At 39.9% G+C, this 16,316-nt stretch overlaps 1 protein-coding gene across 1 annotated transcript; it reads left to right on the top strand.

The window, feature by feature from the left end:
• The first annotated feature begins 2,108 nt into the window (after positions 1-2,108).
• Positions 2,109-11,033, top strand: LOC119913251 (putative selection and upkeep of intraepithelial T-cells protein 1 homolog). The gene is made up of 6 exons (XM_038732644.1): positions 2,109-2,199; positions 4,396-4,483; positions 5,478-5,819; positions 7,208-7,489; positions 7,595-7,702; positions 8,223-11,033. Exons 1-6 carry the CDS (start codon positions 2,191-2,193, stop codon positions 8,360-8,362), a joined length of 969 nt encoding a protein of 322 aa, XP_038588572.1. The 5' UTR covers positions 2,109-2,190; the 3' UTR covers positions 8,363-11,033.
• The last annotated feature ends 5,283 nt before the right edge of the window (positions 11,034-16,316 follow it).

The raw sequence follows: 16,316 nt of genomic DNA, 5'->3' as shown, positions 1-16,316 counted from the left end.
TCATTAAGCCACTCTTAAAAAAGAGCAATCTAGACAGGTCACTAATGAGCAGTTATAGGCCCATAACAAATCTCCCATTTTTAAGTAAAATCATTGAAAAGGCTGTTTTCAATAGCTTAGTGCTTTCTTGACACTAAATAACTGTTTTGATGTCTTCCAGTCAGGTTTTTGACCACACCACAGCACTGAGACGGCTCTTGTTAAGGTCTTCAATGGCATCCATTTAAACACTGAAAGTGGCAGAATTTCAGTCTTAGTATTATTGGATCTCAGTGCTGCATTCAACACGGTCGACCACAACATATTACTAGACAGAGTTGAAAACTGGGTTGGACTTTCTGGCACAGTACTAAACTGGTTTGAATCCTACTTAAAGGACAGGGACTACTTTGTGTCTATAGGTAATCAAAAAATTACATGCGGAGTTCCCCAAGGCTCCATTCTGGGACCTGTTTTGTTTAGCATTTACATGCTTCCACTGGCTCAGATTATGAAAAACAACAAAATATGTTACCATAATTATGCAGATGACACACAGATTTACATAACCATTTCACCAGGGGACTATGATCGCATACGGGTGCTGAGTAACTGTATTGAGCAGGTCAACGGCTGGATGTGCCAGAATTTTCTTCAATTGAACAAAGATTGAAGAAAACTGAAGTTATTGTTTTTGGAATCAGGGAGGAGCGATTGAAAGTCAGTGCTCGACTTCAATCTGTAATGTTAAGAACCACAAATCAAGCCAGAAATCAGCAAGACCTGGAAAAGCTTATCCATGCATTTATCTTCAGTTGACTCGACTACTGTCAGCGTCCTTACAGGGCTCCCTAAGAAATCCATCAGACAGCTGCAGCTGATTCAGAACGCTGCTGCTCGAGTCCTCACTAAGACCAAAAAGGTGGATCACATCACTCCAGTTCTGAGGTCTTCACATTGGCTTCATGTATGTCAAAGAATTGATTTCAAAATCCTCCAGTTAGTTTATAAAGCACTAAATGGTTTAGGGCCAAAATACATTTCTGATCTTCTGCTTTGTTATGAACCATCCAGACCTCTCAGGTCGTCTGGGGCAGGTTTGCTTTCTGTCCCCAGAGTCAAATCGAAACAAGTTCAGTTATTATGCTCCGTATATCTGGAACAAACTCCGAGATAACTGCAGGTCTGCTGAAACTGTCAGTTCTTTTAAATTAAGACTGAAGATTTTTCTTTTTACCACTGTCTTTAACTAGTAGATTGATAACTTACACTGCACTGTAACATTTACAGTATTGTTTTCTTTTTCTTTGTTTTTAGCTTTTTACCATTGCTTTTATTATTATTATTTTTGTATATGTGTATTTTTTTTTATTTCCTTATGTTGCTTTTAAACTTTTTTATATTTCCCTGTTGCTTTTATGTTTTATGTAAAGCACTTTGAATGACATTGTTGTTGAAATGTGCTATACAAATAAACTTGCCTTGCCTAATAATTCTCTCTTCTATTAGTTTGTTGTGTGCTGATAGATCTTTACAAGATATAGCCTCTGTGCATGTCCCTGGTCACAGCTGTCCCCGTTATTTTACAGATGCTGCATGAAACCTTTGTCACATCTCAATGAGGGTTAATTTAAATGCCATTTAAAAATTTGCTAAGCAAAGGTAAACACAAAGTACAGTGTATGCCTCTGTCAGAATCTCCCTGCCTTCAGTGTTTGAGCTGGGCAGACACTAAATTTAGTAAATTAAATCAGATTCAGAGCTTTTTAATTTTCACTGCCAATGACAAGTTGTTGCTGAACTTCACCCTTCACCCTTCATGCCAACAATAAACATAAATAAATGGCTCCTACAGAGAGATTTAATTAATTATTTCATACTTTAAATTATTTTGATTCAGTGTTGTCTTTATGGGAGTGGTTTCTCTCTCCGTAAGTTGGCCATCCTACGCAGGTAAGGGAGCTCCATTTGGCTGTGAAGGTGACTCCAACCGTGACAGAGTGGAAGTGGAGAGGGTCCAGTTTCAAAAAGGCGTACCTGATATCTATCCAACAATCATCACGCCCTGCCCCCACCCCCACCTACTTGTGGTCTATCCACATTGTTTTCTTTTTATTATTCCTCCTGTCTGAGTCGTTGCCTCGGTGTCCCGCTTGCTGAAACGTGACTCCCTAATTTCTCAAGCACAAAACAGCTGAATTAACAGTCCCCATGATGCAGGTAGGCGAAGTTACATTTTAAAGTTAAACTTTTACGTTAAGTGTTGTTTATCATACGTTGAAAATCGTTGACTATTGAAACAATCTTATTAAATAGGATACATATTTTTAATCATTATATTTTCAATGTTGAAGAGAGAGGGGGAGAGAATAAATTAGGTAGGGATGCTCACAAGTCTTTGAGCCAGAGTCCAAGTCAAGTCTCCAGTCTCTCGTGGTTATAATGAATGTTGTATCACCTGCTGCGTTCAATCCAGGTTGCTTATAAAACTACAGAGCTATAAGGAATTCTGTAACTGTAACCTGTTTTTCATTTACAGAGCACAACCATGTAATGTACAATTCAATTATTGAGTTATTAAGTCAGTTAGTTAATGAGTTATTAAGTGGTAAGTGGTAAGTGTTTTACCAGACTCTTAAACCCAGTGTAATGTTCACTAAATTAAACTGTGACGTTGCATAATCAACAATAAACCTGTTTTTAACTTACAGAGCACAACCGTAATGTGCAATGCAATCAATGGCAGCTTAAACTACTGTAAGTCAACAAACCCTGCAGACTCTCAAACCAGTGCAATGTTATGACTAAATAAAACTAAGGTTTCACGATCAACAATAAACCTGTAACCTCTTTCTAGCCAACGGCAATAATTAAGGTGATGGCAGCCAGCGGGACGTAAACGATTACGTTAATCGTCCACCACAAGTTTGGCAAATAAACAAACTAATAACGAAGGACAGTTGAGTTACCCAGCAAGAAATTTCACAGTTAAAAGACATCTAAACAGGGCCCAGACATCTAGGCTAAAACAGGGCTGAATTTGGGCTGTCAGTGAAAAGTTAATAGATGTCTAACCACAGCCCAAGAATAGACCAAATACACAGCTTTTAAATGACTACATATCTACCTCTAATAGACAACAGAATAGTGGCTAAAAGATTGTTTTTACTCAAACAAAACAGGTTCTCACAAATCTGTCCAAACAAAGTAAATGTAAAGATTTTATTAAGAAAAAGGATTACAAAGTAGACAACTTAAGATAATACAACATGATGGGTCTCTCAGTTGGCACCAGTCTCTCGGGGAAAAGGGATCCATAACTGTTGAATATGTAAGAATATGAATATAAGTAAACATTATAATTTGACTATGTTGACTGTTTTCCCATAAGACATGACTACTATCGTCAAATGATTTTAAATGAAAAAATACAGTATATTTCTAATTATCATTCTAATGAAGACGGTGAAATGACTACTATTGCTTGCTGGGTAACCTCTTGTAGGTCGTAGCTGAAGCAAGATGCAAGCTAACGTTAGATCTAGAGCTAAACATGTTTACTCACCACAGGTTACTAACCTATTTGCATTCAGCGCGTCTTTGATTGGGTCTTGTTTTATGAAGTTTTAAAGCCAAAGTTTGTGATGAATGTGTCTGAAGTCTTTTGAGGACGAGTCTCAAGTCGAGTCTGAAGTCACTTTGTGTGCGACTTAAGTCGCACTCGAGTCCGAGTCTCTAACTCCAGTCCCCATCTCTGGATAAAGGTACCGGAGTTACAGCCACCTGTATGCAAATTTTCTTCTGAATATTTGCCAGTTGTTGTATTGCAGGTTAAATGTTGCTCTTTAAAGTAAAACTCAAATATCAAACATTGGATATCTCATAATCTTTATGTCCCGCGACCCGACCCCGGATAAGCGAATGAAGATGGATGGATAATCTTTATGAAAACTTTGTCAAATCACACTGATATTTCAGAATGGCTTGTTCAAATGGAGAAATTTCATTAAATCAGAAAGCTTGTGTGACAGTGAGAAGCACCAGCTTCAAGCTTTAAAGGATACGTCCGTCTTACTCATGTGCCCTTATGTACACTGAAAGTCTTATTGGTCACTGTAATTCTTCCTAAAGTGATGATCTATCACAACATCATGAGAGATGGGAGTTAAAATCATTCTTTCTCTTTTTAGTGCCACATTATTACAAGACTGTGATAATTAAAAAAAAAAAAAGTCTTCAAAGTACAAAGGCTGCTGTACAGGAGGGGAAGAATCAGATCATTACCAGACTGTCTGGGTTTGTTTCAGAAACGTGATAATTTCCCATTAAGATGTGTTTTCTTTGTGTAATTAGTAATTAAAACAACATGATTAATGAGCCTTTTGTCTTTTTAAACTTAAAAAAAAAATCTTTCAGGATGCTGCATTCAAGTCCAGTGATGGAGTGTCCTTCAGGACCTGCAGTGTTTTACTGTTCATCATTCTTCTAATAGAGTCTGTTGGAGGTAATTTCAGTACAAAACACTCCAGTAACACATTAAAGACACAACTCAACAAAAAAGGAATCCATTTCTGTTACAATAACTTGGTCAGAAGAGGCAGTAAAAATTAATGCTAATGCAAATATGCAAACAATGACAGGGGCTTCAGTCAGAGCACCTGTTTTATGGTTGTGACACAATCTAAAAGTGATAGAAATCCTTGTATGCTGAGCTCCAAAACCATAAATATAGATTTCTTCTATCAAATCCGTCTAGTTTGGAGGAGTCTTGAAAAACATAGCATAGTGAATTAGGAAAGCAAATTCCCCTTATGTGTAAAACACTACTTGGCAATAAAGCTCCTTCTGATTCTGAAAGGAAGTTTTTGTTTTGACTTTTCAACCGCAGTCAGTGATTTGTAGTAGGTATACTTGTACCTTGTTCACCATCTTAGCCATCTTGTACTTTAGCTAAACCCAAGTACAGCTGTGGATGATGGGAATTACTTTTTAATGTTAATCCACCCATTACTTTTTGAGACCAAACATTTGGACCTGCATGTGGTGCTAGAGGAAAAGTCAGGGACCATTCTGAATTTAAATTTCTTCATACAATCAGATTCAGAGCATCATCTGCTTTTTATATTTTCACTGCCATTGACAAGTTGTTGCTGAACTTCACCCTGATAAAGAAAACAATTACTCTCTCAGACTTTTTACTGTTAGATATAATGTCAGAAGAAGAAGAAACAGAAACCAAAAAGATTTCACCAATTCTGCTGCTCTATAGTATAAATGTGATTGAAGCTAAAAAAAAGTGATGAGTGTGAGTCAGATACAGACTCTGAGGCTCCAGTGGTCGATGTAACATAATCTACACAAAACTTTCAGGATTTAGATGATCTGTTCCCTGTTTTTAATGCAGCTGAGAGAGATTTAATTGATCATTTCATACTTTTAATTATTTCGATGACATGAATAAAACTATGCTGCTGTTTGTTGTTTTGTTTTCTTTGCAGCTCAGTCAGCGTTGATTTGTTCACATCAACCAATCGTAGCACTGGCTGGTGATGATGTCATTTTGCCATGTCACCTTGAACCTGCAGTCAGCGCCAGTTCTGAGACAGTGGTGTGGACCAAACCTGGTTTGGACCCAGAGTACATCCATCTTCACCAAGATGGACGACTGATGTATCAAAGTCAAAATCCATCTTATAATTATCGTACCAGACTGTTTGTGGATGAGCTGATTAAAGGAAACGTCTCCCTGAAAATCTTCAGTGTAAAAATCTCTGATGCAGGAAAATACTTTTGTTTCCTTCAATCATTGCAGAAGGAAGCTTCCATCCAGCTCACTGTTGGTGAGTCAGACTGCAGCTTTATTCAGATAATAATTAATTATCCTGTGGTGCACTGCTTTAGTTTGTATCATACACCGATCAGCCGTAACATTATGACCACTGACAGGGGAACTGAAATCTCGTTATCAGGGCACCTGTCAATGGGTGGGATTATATCAGTACATCAAATACCGATGCTTTCAGAAAGCCTGACAAAATCTCTGTTTTTGACACAAAAGGTACCCTTCAGTGTCTGGAGAAGCCCTGGGCTTTCACAGAGTAGACCAGAAGCACAGGTCTAGGACCTCACTGTGAGTAGCTAGCTAACTACATTAGTCTTAAAGGCGTTGACAGGCCGACCAAAGCCCTCTGTGTTGCAGCGCTTGACCCTTAACAACTTGTCAAATTGTGATGGTTAGATGACCGGGTCAGAGCATCTCTAAAACTGCCCGCAGTGGTCAGTACCTATCAACAGTGGCCCAAGGAAGGAAAAGACGTGACCTGACTCCAGGGTTAATGGGCGGGCAAGGCTCATTGATGCATGTGGAGAGCGAAGTCTAGTCCAATGTGTCCAGTCCACATACTGTTGGTCAAATTGCTTAAAATATTGATGCTGGTTCTGATAGAAAGGTGTCAGAACACACAGTGGAGTCCATGCCTTGAGGGGTCAGGGCCGTTTTGGTGGCAAAAGAGAGACATTCATTATGATGAGCAGGTGATCATACTGTTATGACTGACTGCTGTATATTCTACAAGCTGCCACAAGCACAGAGACAACACAACTTTGTACTGAAAGTAAGCAGCTTTGATGAAACACAAAGAACACAAAGTAAAACAGGCAGAAGATGTTACACAAAATTTAAAACTCAACAAAACACATTGTGTTTCCCTGAAGTCTAACATGTTGAATAATTTCCTTCCTTATAAAACATTTGCGAAGCTGATTCACTGAATATTTTGAAACTTTTATTGTGTTCAGGTTCAGCCATGTTAGGTCTTCAGCAGTCTTCTTCTTCCTCCCTTTGCTGGTCCAGTGCTGTTTCTTGGCACTGTACTGCCACCTTTTGATCAGTGGAACAATGTGAAACCACTGGCAGCATTGTGCTTCAAGTCCCCTGCACAAGATAAACCAAACAGGGACCCACAGTGGTCAAACACACCACAGGGTGCCTTTATATTCCACGTAATAACAGCTGATGGTGAAGATTTGTTATTAAGGCAGCAGTGCAGTAGATGTTTTAAGAGGGAGCAAATACATTCAACATGTTTGTAAAGATTTAAAATACGTTGCTTGCTTGGTCTTTCCCTAAAATGTGCTTCTAATTTAGTTTGAACAATAATGCATATCAGTAACAAGTGAAGTATTTGATCTAAACCCACTGTCCTAATTGCTCCTCTCTCCTCCTCAGGTGCTGTCTCCTCGCCCATCATACAGGTTGTCTCAGATAACAGCAGCAGTGTGGTGTTACAGTGTGAGTCTGCAGGCTGGTATCCAGAGCCTGAGGTGTTTTGGCTGGACAGTGAGGGAAACCTCCTCTCTGCTGGACCTACAGAGACAGTCAGAGGTCCTGATGACCTCTATACTGTCAGCAGCAGAGTGACTGTGGAGAAGAGACACAGCAACAGCTTCACCTGTAGAGTCCAACAGAAGGACGTCAACCAGACCAGAGAGACTCACATCCAGGTTACAGGTTAGAAAGAGTTTTGTATAAATTATACAAAATACCACTGTTTTGTTTAAACTGTTGTAGCTTGATTAAAAAAGCGTCATGCTGTTCTGGTTTGTGTCATTTCAGCTGGTTTCTTCAATGATCTGAATTGTTGGAATTGCATTTGGAGCATCATCATTAGTCTTGGAATTGGCGTCTTAGTGTTTATTATCGCATGGACAAAAAGGCCGCAACGTAAGTCACATGTTAATTTCCATTTTTGTGTTACTGTCAGAGCTCACGGTTGGCTATATAATGACATGTAGGGTGAATTCAAAAGTATCAATAGATAATAGCATATCCATGATTTAATATTAAAATACGCTTTGATATAACAGAATAAGAAATATAAAATGTGGTGCAGAGGTAGCACTCATCCAACACCACAGAGTGCTGGATACCTTGATACCTGCTTTACTGGTTGGTCTGGGAGCCTGTTACAGAGGAGGGGGAGATCAGTGGAACAAGAACATCCACCATAATTTGGGGTCTAAGGAGAAGAAAATAAAGAAGTGGCACTCGTCTCAGATGCTTTGTTCCTCGTGTTAGAATGAAAACTTAAATGTTGTACCTGTAAAGAAAATGTCTTTTCTCCTGTCATTTAGATGTAAAATATTTTCTTTCGCTTTAGTTTCTCATTTTAACATGTTTTCTTTTTTAAGACAAAACTACATGAACACAGACTTAACAAATTTCTTCTTCTGTTGGCACACAGGGACCAGGAGGAACCAGGTGATTAAGTCTGACAGTCCAGAGTTATCCACATTGACTGGGCAAACCAGAGAACAGATGGGGAACAAAGAGAGAGTGCACACCAACAGAGAAAGGAAAAGAGAGGAGAAAAGAACAAATTGAAAAATTTATAAAATAAAAAATGTGAAAATGGAGAAGAGGAACTGGAGAGGACGCTTCAGTCAGTGAAGAGGATGGACAGAAATAAGATGCCCTCATGATACAACAGGAAGAACTGTGGAGATGAAAGATCTGGCATGCACCGGGCACACTCTACAACTGGCAATACCGGCTTGATTAGTCTTGATGTGATGAAGGCTATCAAAGTAGCAAGGAGAGTTGTCAGCCACTTTCACCACTCAGCAGTGGCAACTAGCGCCCTCAGAAATGGCAGGAACAGAAGAGCCAACAAACTCCAGACTGACGGACCAGTCTGGAGGAATTCTATGGTCATCATGCTCCAGCAGCTTTTCGAACACAGGACGGCAGTGCAGTCTGTGCTCACGGATGAAGCGGTCACCAAACCGAGCGTCCAGAAGTCACTCGCCATGAGAGCATCACAATGGGAGCTAAGTCCAGTGCTGCAACTATTGGCCAAGGCTTTTGCTTTAAGTTATAATATGCGCATATATGGTAATCCTGGTTATTCATCTTCATCTTAGGTGAGGTTGTCCAAAACGAGGACTCTGTTGATACTGAAGGTGAGCCAGTAACTGGGAGAAAAGCCAAGCTTGAGCAAGATTTTGCGCAACTTTTAGGGCCACAATGCTAAAGCGGAGGAAAGCAGGACGCCACTTCATCGCAGCTGAGGAGTTCTGTGATTTATTAATACTGCATATTCCCACCATAGAGCCGCGGCAGTGGTAGACCCATAACCAGGACAGATTTCTGCATAGATCTGTGTAGATGTGCATGAGCTGTCACCTGTCTGTTTGTTAGCATATACATTACATGTTGGAAATACAGATCGTAGCTTGTTGCAGAGAATTCCCTTCTACTGTGGTTTTATTAATGATGTCATCAGCGATTAGTCAACGTAGACTCGACTTTCATCACATAACTGTCGACTGCAAAAAATCTGAAGTTGTGCAACCCCAAGTCTGTTTTATTTTGGAAAACACATCTAGGATGCTTCTGATTCTGGTGTGAACATAGACCAGATTCTCACACTGTTCTGTGTTCGACTTCCTGCCCAGTTAATCTGCTCTGTGCTGCTTGACTTGGCTTCTGTCAAAAACAGACTCAGCTGGACTTTGCAGGTTACATTTAATTTTCTGACATCCCATTTATTGCTTCTTGAACTTTTATATCAGTTTTGCAAACAAAATTTACTATTGCTGTAACTGATCAATTCAAGCTTGGATCAGCTGGAAAATTGTCACAAAGCTAAGAGCAGAGATTTTGATTTTAAACTGAAATGATCAAATAACGGCAGCTGACCTTTTGTATGGCGCCATCTGCTGTGTTTATTGTGTATTGAAAGCTGTCTAGGCTGCAGAGGTCGAGGTTTTGGTGACGACGAACTGATCACTCATAATTTCTGTATGTCTGATTTACATGAAAAAAAACATGCAAGTGACTTGCTTTAAACCCTGGTTTTCAACAATGTGCCTCTGGTCTCTGGATGTGATGGTGAATTTACACCTAAAAAGCTTCCATGTGCTCCTCTGCAGAAACCTGTTAGTCCACTTCAGTTATCAGTGTAAACACCCTGAAGCCTGACCTGAGAGTAGAGGATTGACAAGTATAACAATAATTTGGGACATCGGGCTTAACCAATTATCAGCACAACAGGTTTTAAACAACAATACTTTATCACCACCTATGGGTCATTCATTGTGTGATTATAACTGTGTAGCACCAAGGGTTTGTCAGTACACCTGGTCAGCTGTGATTCATCTCCTCAAGCACAAGAAGAAATCGATCATGTGCATACATGATAATGGTTCCTGTAAAATTCTAATTATTGGACTACAAGAGCCATCCGGGTGTATAGCAGTTTGATGTGATTAACTTCATGTTTTATGTGGTATGGAAGTGTTTATCTTAATGAGTACTTTTTAATGAAGTACCTTTGTACTTTTACTTAAGTAAAGTTTTGAATGCAGGACTTTTACTGTGTCTGTCAAGTGTCCTGGAACCTCCCTGAGACCCACAAATGCCTCTCAAAGACCCAAGACACCACCTCTCAAAAGAAACCTGAAACCGGAAGAGCTTGGATCATCATCAGCCAACCTTTTTTTGGAGGTTTCTCTACAAGAGCCTCTGTATGTATGTGGAGGAAGTCTGTGGAGCTCCAGGAAACCTGGAAATTCATGTTTGTTTGTTTCCAGTGGTAAATTAATATTTCTGAAACTCAAATTAAACGCCCTCTGGCTTTATCATACGGCTTCACAAGTAGCTGGATGACGAACGACCAAACAAACTGATCAATAAATGGTCTAAAATTAATAACTGACAGTTAACAGGAGCTACGTGAACCACTTCATTCTAATAATGTAGAGTCAGAGGAAGTAGCTTTTAGCAGAAACATTATGTACATTTACTCAAGAACTGTACTTAAGAACAAATTCAAAGTCCGCAGACAATACGCAGCTCTACTTATCCAAACGATCCCACCGTCTCGGCGTGGATCACGGATTGTCTCTTGGACTTATCTGCATGGATGAAGGCTTGCCACCTTCAACTAAACCTCTCTAAGACATTTCTCTTGGTCCAGCCAAGAAATCTATCCACCATAACATCAAACTACAAATTGACTCCTCAACTATCACTCCAACCAAGGTGGTGAGAAACTTGGGTGTCATGATTGATGACCAGCTGTCCTTTTCGTACCATGTTGCTGCTGTCTCTCGGTCATGCCGCTTTGCTCTATACAACATAAGGAAAATCAGGCCCTACCTCACTCAGTACGCCACCCAGCTTCTGGTACAGGCCATGGTTATCTCTAGCCTCGACTATTGCAATGCCCTCCTTGCAGGTCTTCCAGCTTGTGCAGTGAAACCCTTACAAATGGTTCAGAACGCAGCAGCGCATTTGGTTTTTGATCAGCCCAAAAAGACTCATGTCACTCCATTACTCAGTGACCTCCACTGGCTCCCCGTGGCCTCCAGTCTACAGAGTGACTACTGGGTCTGCACCCATCTACCTAAACTCCATAACATAAGCTTGCTTTTCTTCTCGGCCACTGACAAAACACCACTTTGCTCTGCCATCCATACACACAAAGCAATCTCAGTCCCGGCTGTTCTCATCTGTGACAGCACGATGGTGGAACGAGCTACCACACGCCATCAGAGCAGGGGCGTCCCTCTCTAACTCCAAGAAGCTCTTGAAAACTCATCTCTGCAGAGCAAACTGGAGACATGGCAGGACTGTGTGTCAGTTCATGGCTCCTGATGTTATCCAGATGTTTCTGATCCAAGTGTTCATCCTCCCGGAGACTCGGACAGTTTGCTTTGTCTTTGCTCATAACTGCTCTTCATGTGTTGTCTTCATTAACTGCTTCATCCTCTCTCATCTCCTCTTCCTCTGCATGAATGGTCTCCTTATGAACAGCTCCACTGCTGGGGTAACCTCCATCACCCCAAACACCAGCTGCACATCTACAAGATAAAAACAAGGACACTAAGAGACATGTTTGATCCACATGAAGAGCACAAACTGGATCATTAAGAAGGGGAGCAGAGCTGCAGAAGTCCACACTGCAATGTTTCACTTCAACCACAAGAGAGCGCAACAGGCTTTCTGACAGACAAGACTTATTGTTTACTTTATACAACAAGTTAATTATATATATAGGTGTTAGGAAACATAGTAGCCTAATTTAGTGTGAAACCAGGTTAAATATCAGGTTACAGTGTTACATTGTTAACATGTTTCGAGTGACATCTTTTGATGTGCTGTTTTCTAAACTGCCATCAGTTTAATGAACAGAACCAGCAGCAGTGTGGTGTTTCAGTGTGAGCGTGAAGGCTGGGATCCAGAGCCTGAGGTGTTTTGGCTGGACGGTGAGGGAAACCTCCTCTCTGCTGGACCTACAGAGACAGTCAGAGGTCCTGATGACCTCTATACTGTCAGCAGCAGAGTGACTGTGGAGAAGAGACACAGCAACAGCTTCACCTGTAGACTCCAGACCAGAGAGACTCACATCCAGGTTACAGGTTAGAAATGATTCATAAATGTATCCTAAGCTTTCTATAAATACCATGTTGTTCTGGGATTTATCACTTCAGTTGATGTCTTCAGAGTCCTGTTGAGGTATGTGAAAGGTGTCTTAACTCCAGGATTTTTTGGTGTCTTGCTGTGTGCTGTACTCACAGAACGTGGTTGGAGGTTAAGGTATCATTTTGCTTGTCTTTTTTATTTCAAGATAGTACAGTTATTTATTTCCTTCTTTTAGTCCAATGGATAAAAGTTGATTAACCAAGTTTCACTCTATTCTACAGGTACAAGCACGACTGAGGATTGCCCACTGAGCGGGTTTAGATATGCATTGTGATACGCAGACATGTGCATTAGTCAGTGTATCAGAGACTGTACTCCTTTAAGAAAAATTGCAGCACTGATTGTTTGTTGAATGAAGATGATGTAATAATTACCTTTTTTGTTGTGTGAGAAATATCAGTTGATTTACATTTAAAAGAGTAAAGTAACAGAAGAATGACATGTCACAGCAAGAGATAGAAGAAACTGCTCCAACATGACAAGAACTTCAGACAGAGTAAGAACACCAGTCAGTAGACAATCATCTAATGTAACAGACATCGGCGTCGCCAGGTCATTTTCATGTTTTGACTGTAGCCCCTCAACAACAGCAACAAAAATTTCCATCTTAATATGCAATAGGCTAATCTTCATGATGCAGCCTGTCTCACAGGTCTTCAAAGAGCGGAGGCTACTCTCAATAATATTACTACATTTTGTTTAAAGTTCACATAACGCGAAACCACACCATTAGTCAGCCTGCCTGCGTTAAGAGGGAGCACGAGATAGAGAGAGAGAGAGCGAGCATTGCTCACAGCTTCAGGGCTTATCCGCGACTTCTGAATTGTCCCCAGCAAAATTGTAACCAATACATTTAAATATTAATGTTGTCGGTCTATGCTGCACAAACGGTTCACAGTCGCCGCAAAGTAGTCAGAGAATATCATGACACACCTGACCGTGACATTGACACCTGTTCTCTGTGTCCTGCTGTCTCTCTCCAACACCTCAGAGACACTTCGCTCTGTTTGACTGTCTCTCTGCTCCAGGATGCTTCATTCCCTCTAAAGTAGTGTTGTGTCCTTCAAAGAACATTTTGTTCATAAGACCTAATCGTGTGTATGACTCGGGAGGTTGTCTCAGTGAGTGATTTGTTCATTTTCATGCATGCGGGAAGGATCTTGTGTTCACACGGCAGCTGCATGGGCTCCGTCAACACAGGAAACAGAACTGATTAGTTCACAACTCTCAACTGTGGCTCTCTGGGTCTGAGTTGTTCATTTGTCACGTGACAGCTACTGTGGAACTCCTTGTTCATCGCTCACATGGGTCCTGTAATAATGTTATGCTTTATTAAATGTCATATAATTAACAAAATAGCAAATAGCTAAATGTCAGTCCAGTGACTTACCTGACAGCCGACCTGCCTCTCATTCTCCGGCGCTGGCAGCACTCAGCCTGCCGAATGAACGAAAGACTGAGGAGGACCCATGTGAGCGGTGAGCGATTAGTTCCTTTCTATCTGATCACAAGTGTTTTCAGTTTAGGTTTTCTTCCTCTCATGAACAGCAGTGCGCTCCTCTTATCCAGTAGGCTACACATTTCTTACAGCACCCACTCCCTCCCCCTCTGCTGGAGCTGTTTCTTGTGTTGTGGGCGAAAAAAATAATTTGCCAAATGCGCGGAAATATAACCGAAATATGAGCTAAAAAAATAATAAGCTACTGATTACTGCATTACATTCTGTTATATTTTTATATTCTGAATTGTCACCTGCTAAATTCCTTCCCTTTATAAAAAATAAAGACATTTCCACCATATATTGGTGCAGAAAATGTCTCCAGAATTCAGGAAATTAAGTGTTTAATTCTCAAAATCTTGGGGGGGACCCCAGAAAATTTAATCAATTAATAATTCTTAACTGAATTCAGATTAATTAAACTAATTTATCATTGAGGAGAAAAGTGTCATATGCACATTTGAAAAGACTTCAGGCTACTTCAGGCCTGCATGTATGTAGCAGCTGGGAGAAAAGTTGATCTACAGGAGAAAGATATCTGACAGTCTTACTGCATTATATTACACTATATTCTTATTTTGAAATGTCACCTGAGACATTTCCTCAATAAATTGGTGCAAAGAAATTCACCAGAATGCAGAAAATTAAGTGTTCAAAGCCCAAATTTTTGGGGGGTGGGGGAGTTAAAACATGAAAGATTTCTGTGCTGGGCTAAGCCCCCAATGTTTCAAGAGCCTGGAAACGCCCCTGGTAACAGATAATATGTTTGTGTTGTAGACAGCATGTGTAAACATAATTTAAACTGCAGATATACAGTCAGTATTTGCACATCAATCCACTTCTGTAAACAGGGTAACTTATTATTTACACAGTATTTATTACATTACATACTTTGATGTCCTCTTGCACAACATGTACTTTTAGTGATACATCCCTTTAAGCTAATATTTCGTCTTACAACATTTGTCCCTGCATGACGATGTTGTAAATGTTAGTAAACAAAGAATGAACAGGGCTAAACTTTATCGTGAAAACTACTGAAACAAACTGCTCATTTTTCATTATCAAGTCAATATTCAGTTACATACACGTGTTAGGGTCAAAACTCAGACTGGGCTTTTGAGCAGCTCCATATTATTAAACATCAACAGTGAAACAAAACCACAGACTCAGAGAAGTAGAAACGGATAATGGTGAAAGTTATGAAACACCACAAGGAGGTACTCCTATTTGCACATTTCATGCAGGCAGAACAGAAAACATCACACTACAGAGTTACCATTCATCGCACTGCAGGTAAGAGTTGCTTTTTAAAGTAATACTTGAATGTTAAATGTTGGACATTTCATCCTTCTATAATTGTCTAAACAATGTTTAGATTATTTTATGGATTTAAAAATAGTACATATAAAAGGGACTTCCATTGTTACTTAGACATTTTGTTTTTTTTCACATGTAAAAGTGTTCCTCTGTTTTTATACTTTGTACAAACTTTAAAAGGAAAATTAATTTAAAAGTAAATAACAGTTATTTAAAAAGTAAAACTGACAGACGATGGAGTGAAAGATTTCATTTGTTATAGTTCAGGGATGGAAGTGCACTTACTTACACTAAGTAAATAAAACACTATCACAATGTAATCCTAAATTTAGTATTTTACAACTTAAATCAGAAATCTACTTCAAGGATAAAGTAGTTGGTATTAGTAGAAAGGTAGACTAAAAGTTATTGCCATTTTATAGTATTTTCTAATCTCACCATTTATACTTCTCCACTTTATTTTATTATTTGTTTCCTCACAAACTGCTTTAGTCATCTCACCTTGCTCTTCCCTTCAGACACACACCTGCACATCTCTCTCTCTCTCTCTCTCTCTCTCTCTCTCTCTCTCTCTCTCTCTCTCTCTCTGCTCTGTTGTTGACCTTACTCCTCCTTTAGGTATAAAGTCACCCAAGTAATCACAACTCACAGTTTCGGTAGTGAAGCATGGGGTCCACAGAGCCATCACAGCTGGGGCAAACATCCTACAGAATCTTAACATGCAGAGTTCTGCATGTTAGACCAGCCCAGCTTCATCCGGACCCAGAGACACCCTCCATCACAAAGCCCTCCAAACCCAAAAGCTGAACCCAGAAAAGAGTCAACTGGTGCTGAGACTAAATGCCCCTTCTAAGATACACTCTGTCTCACGAAAACATTGATTTCCAAACACCAATGGAGGAAACTGTCTGTTTCCCATGCCAATAAAGTTCCACTGAATTCAATTGAAGTGAAACCAAAGAAAACTCAAATCAGATCGAGAATAACCATCCTGTTCACAAAGGTCCCATTTGTCCACTTTTCACAGATTAA

The sequence above is a fragment of the Micropterus salmoides genome, unplaced genomic scaffold (genome assembly GCF_014851395.1).
Source record: "Micropterus salmoides isolate LMB-PRFRI ecotype aquatic unplaced genomic scaffold, ASM1485139v1 Ms_hic_scaffold_2, whole genome shotgun sequence".
NCBI classification, from domain to species: domain Eukaryota; kingdom Metazoa; phylum Chordata; class Actinopteri; order Centrarchiformes; family Centrarchidae; genus Micropterus; species Micropterus salmoides.
This window is presented reverse-complemented; position numbering and strand designations above follow the sequence as displayed.

What these genes read in the sequence shown, in the direction of transcription:
- LOC119913251 (XM_038732644.1), top strand. An exon ending in TTCCATCCAGCTCACTGTTG is followed by an intron (nt 5,820 to 7,207) that starts GTGAGTCAGACT and finishes TCTCCTCCTCAG; the next exon opens with GTGCTGTCTCCTCGCCCATC. An exon ending in GACTCACATCCAGGTTACAG is followed by an intron (nt 7,490 to 7,594) that starts GTTAGAAAGAGT and finishes GTGTCATTTCAG; the next exon opens with CTGGTTTCTTCAATGATCTG.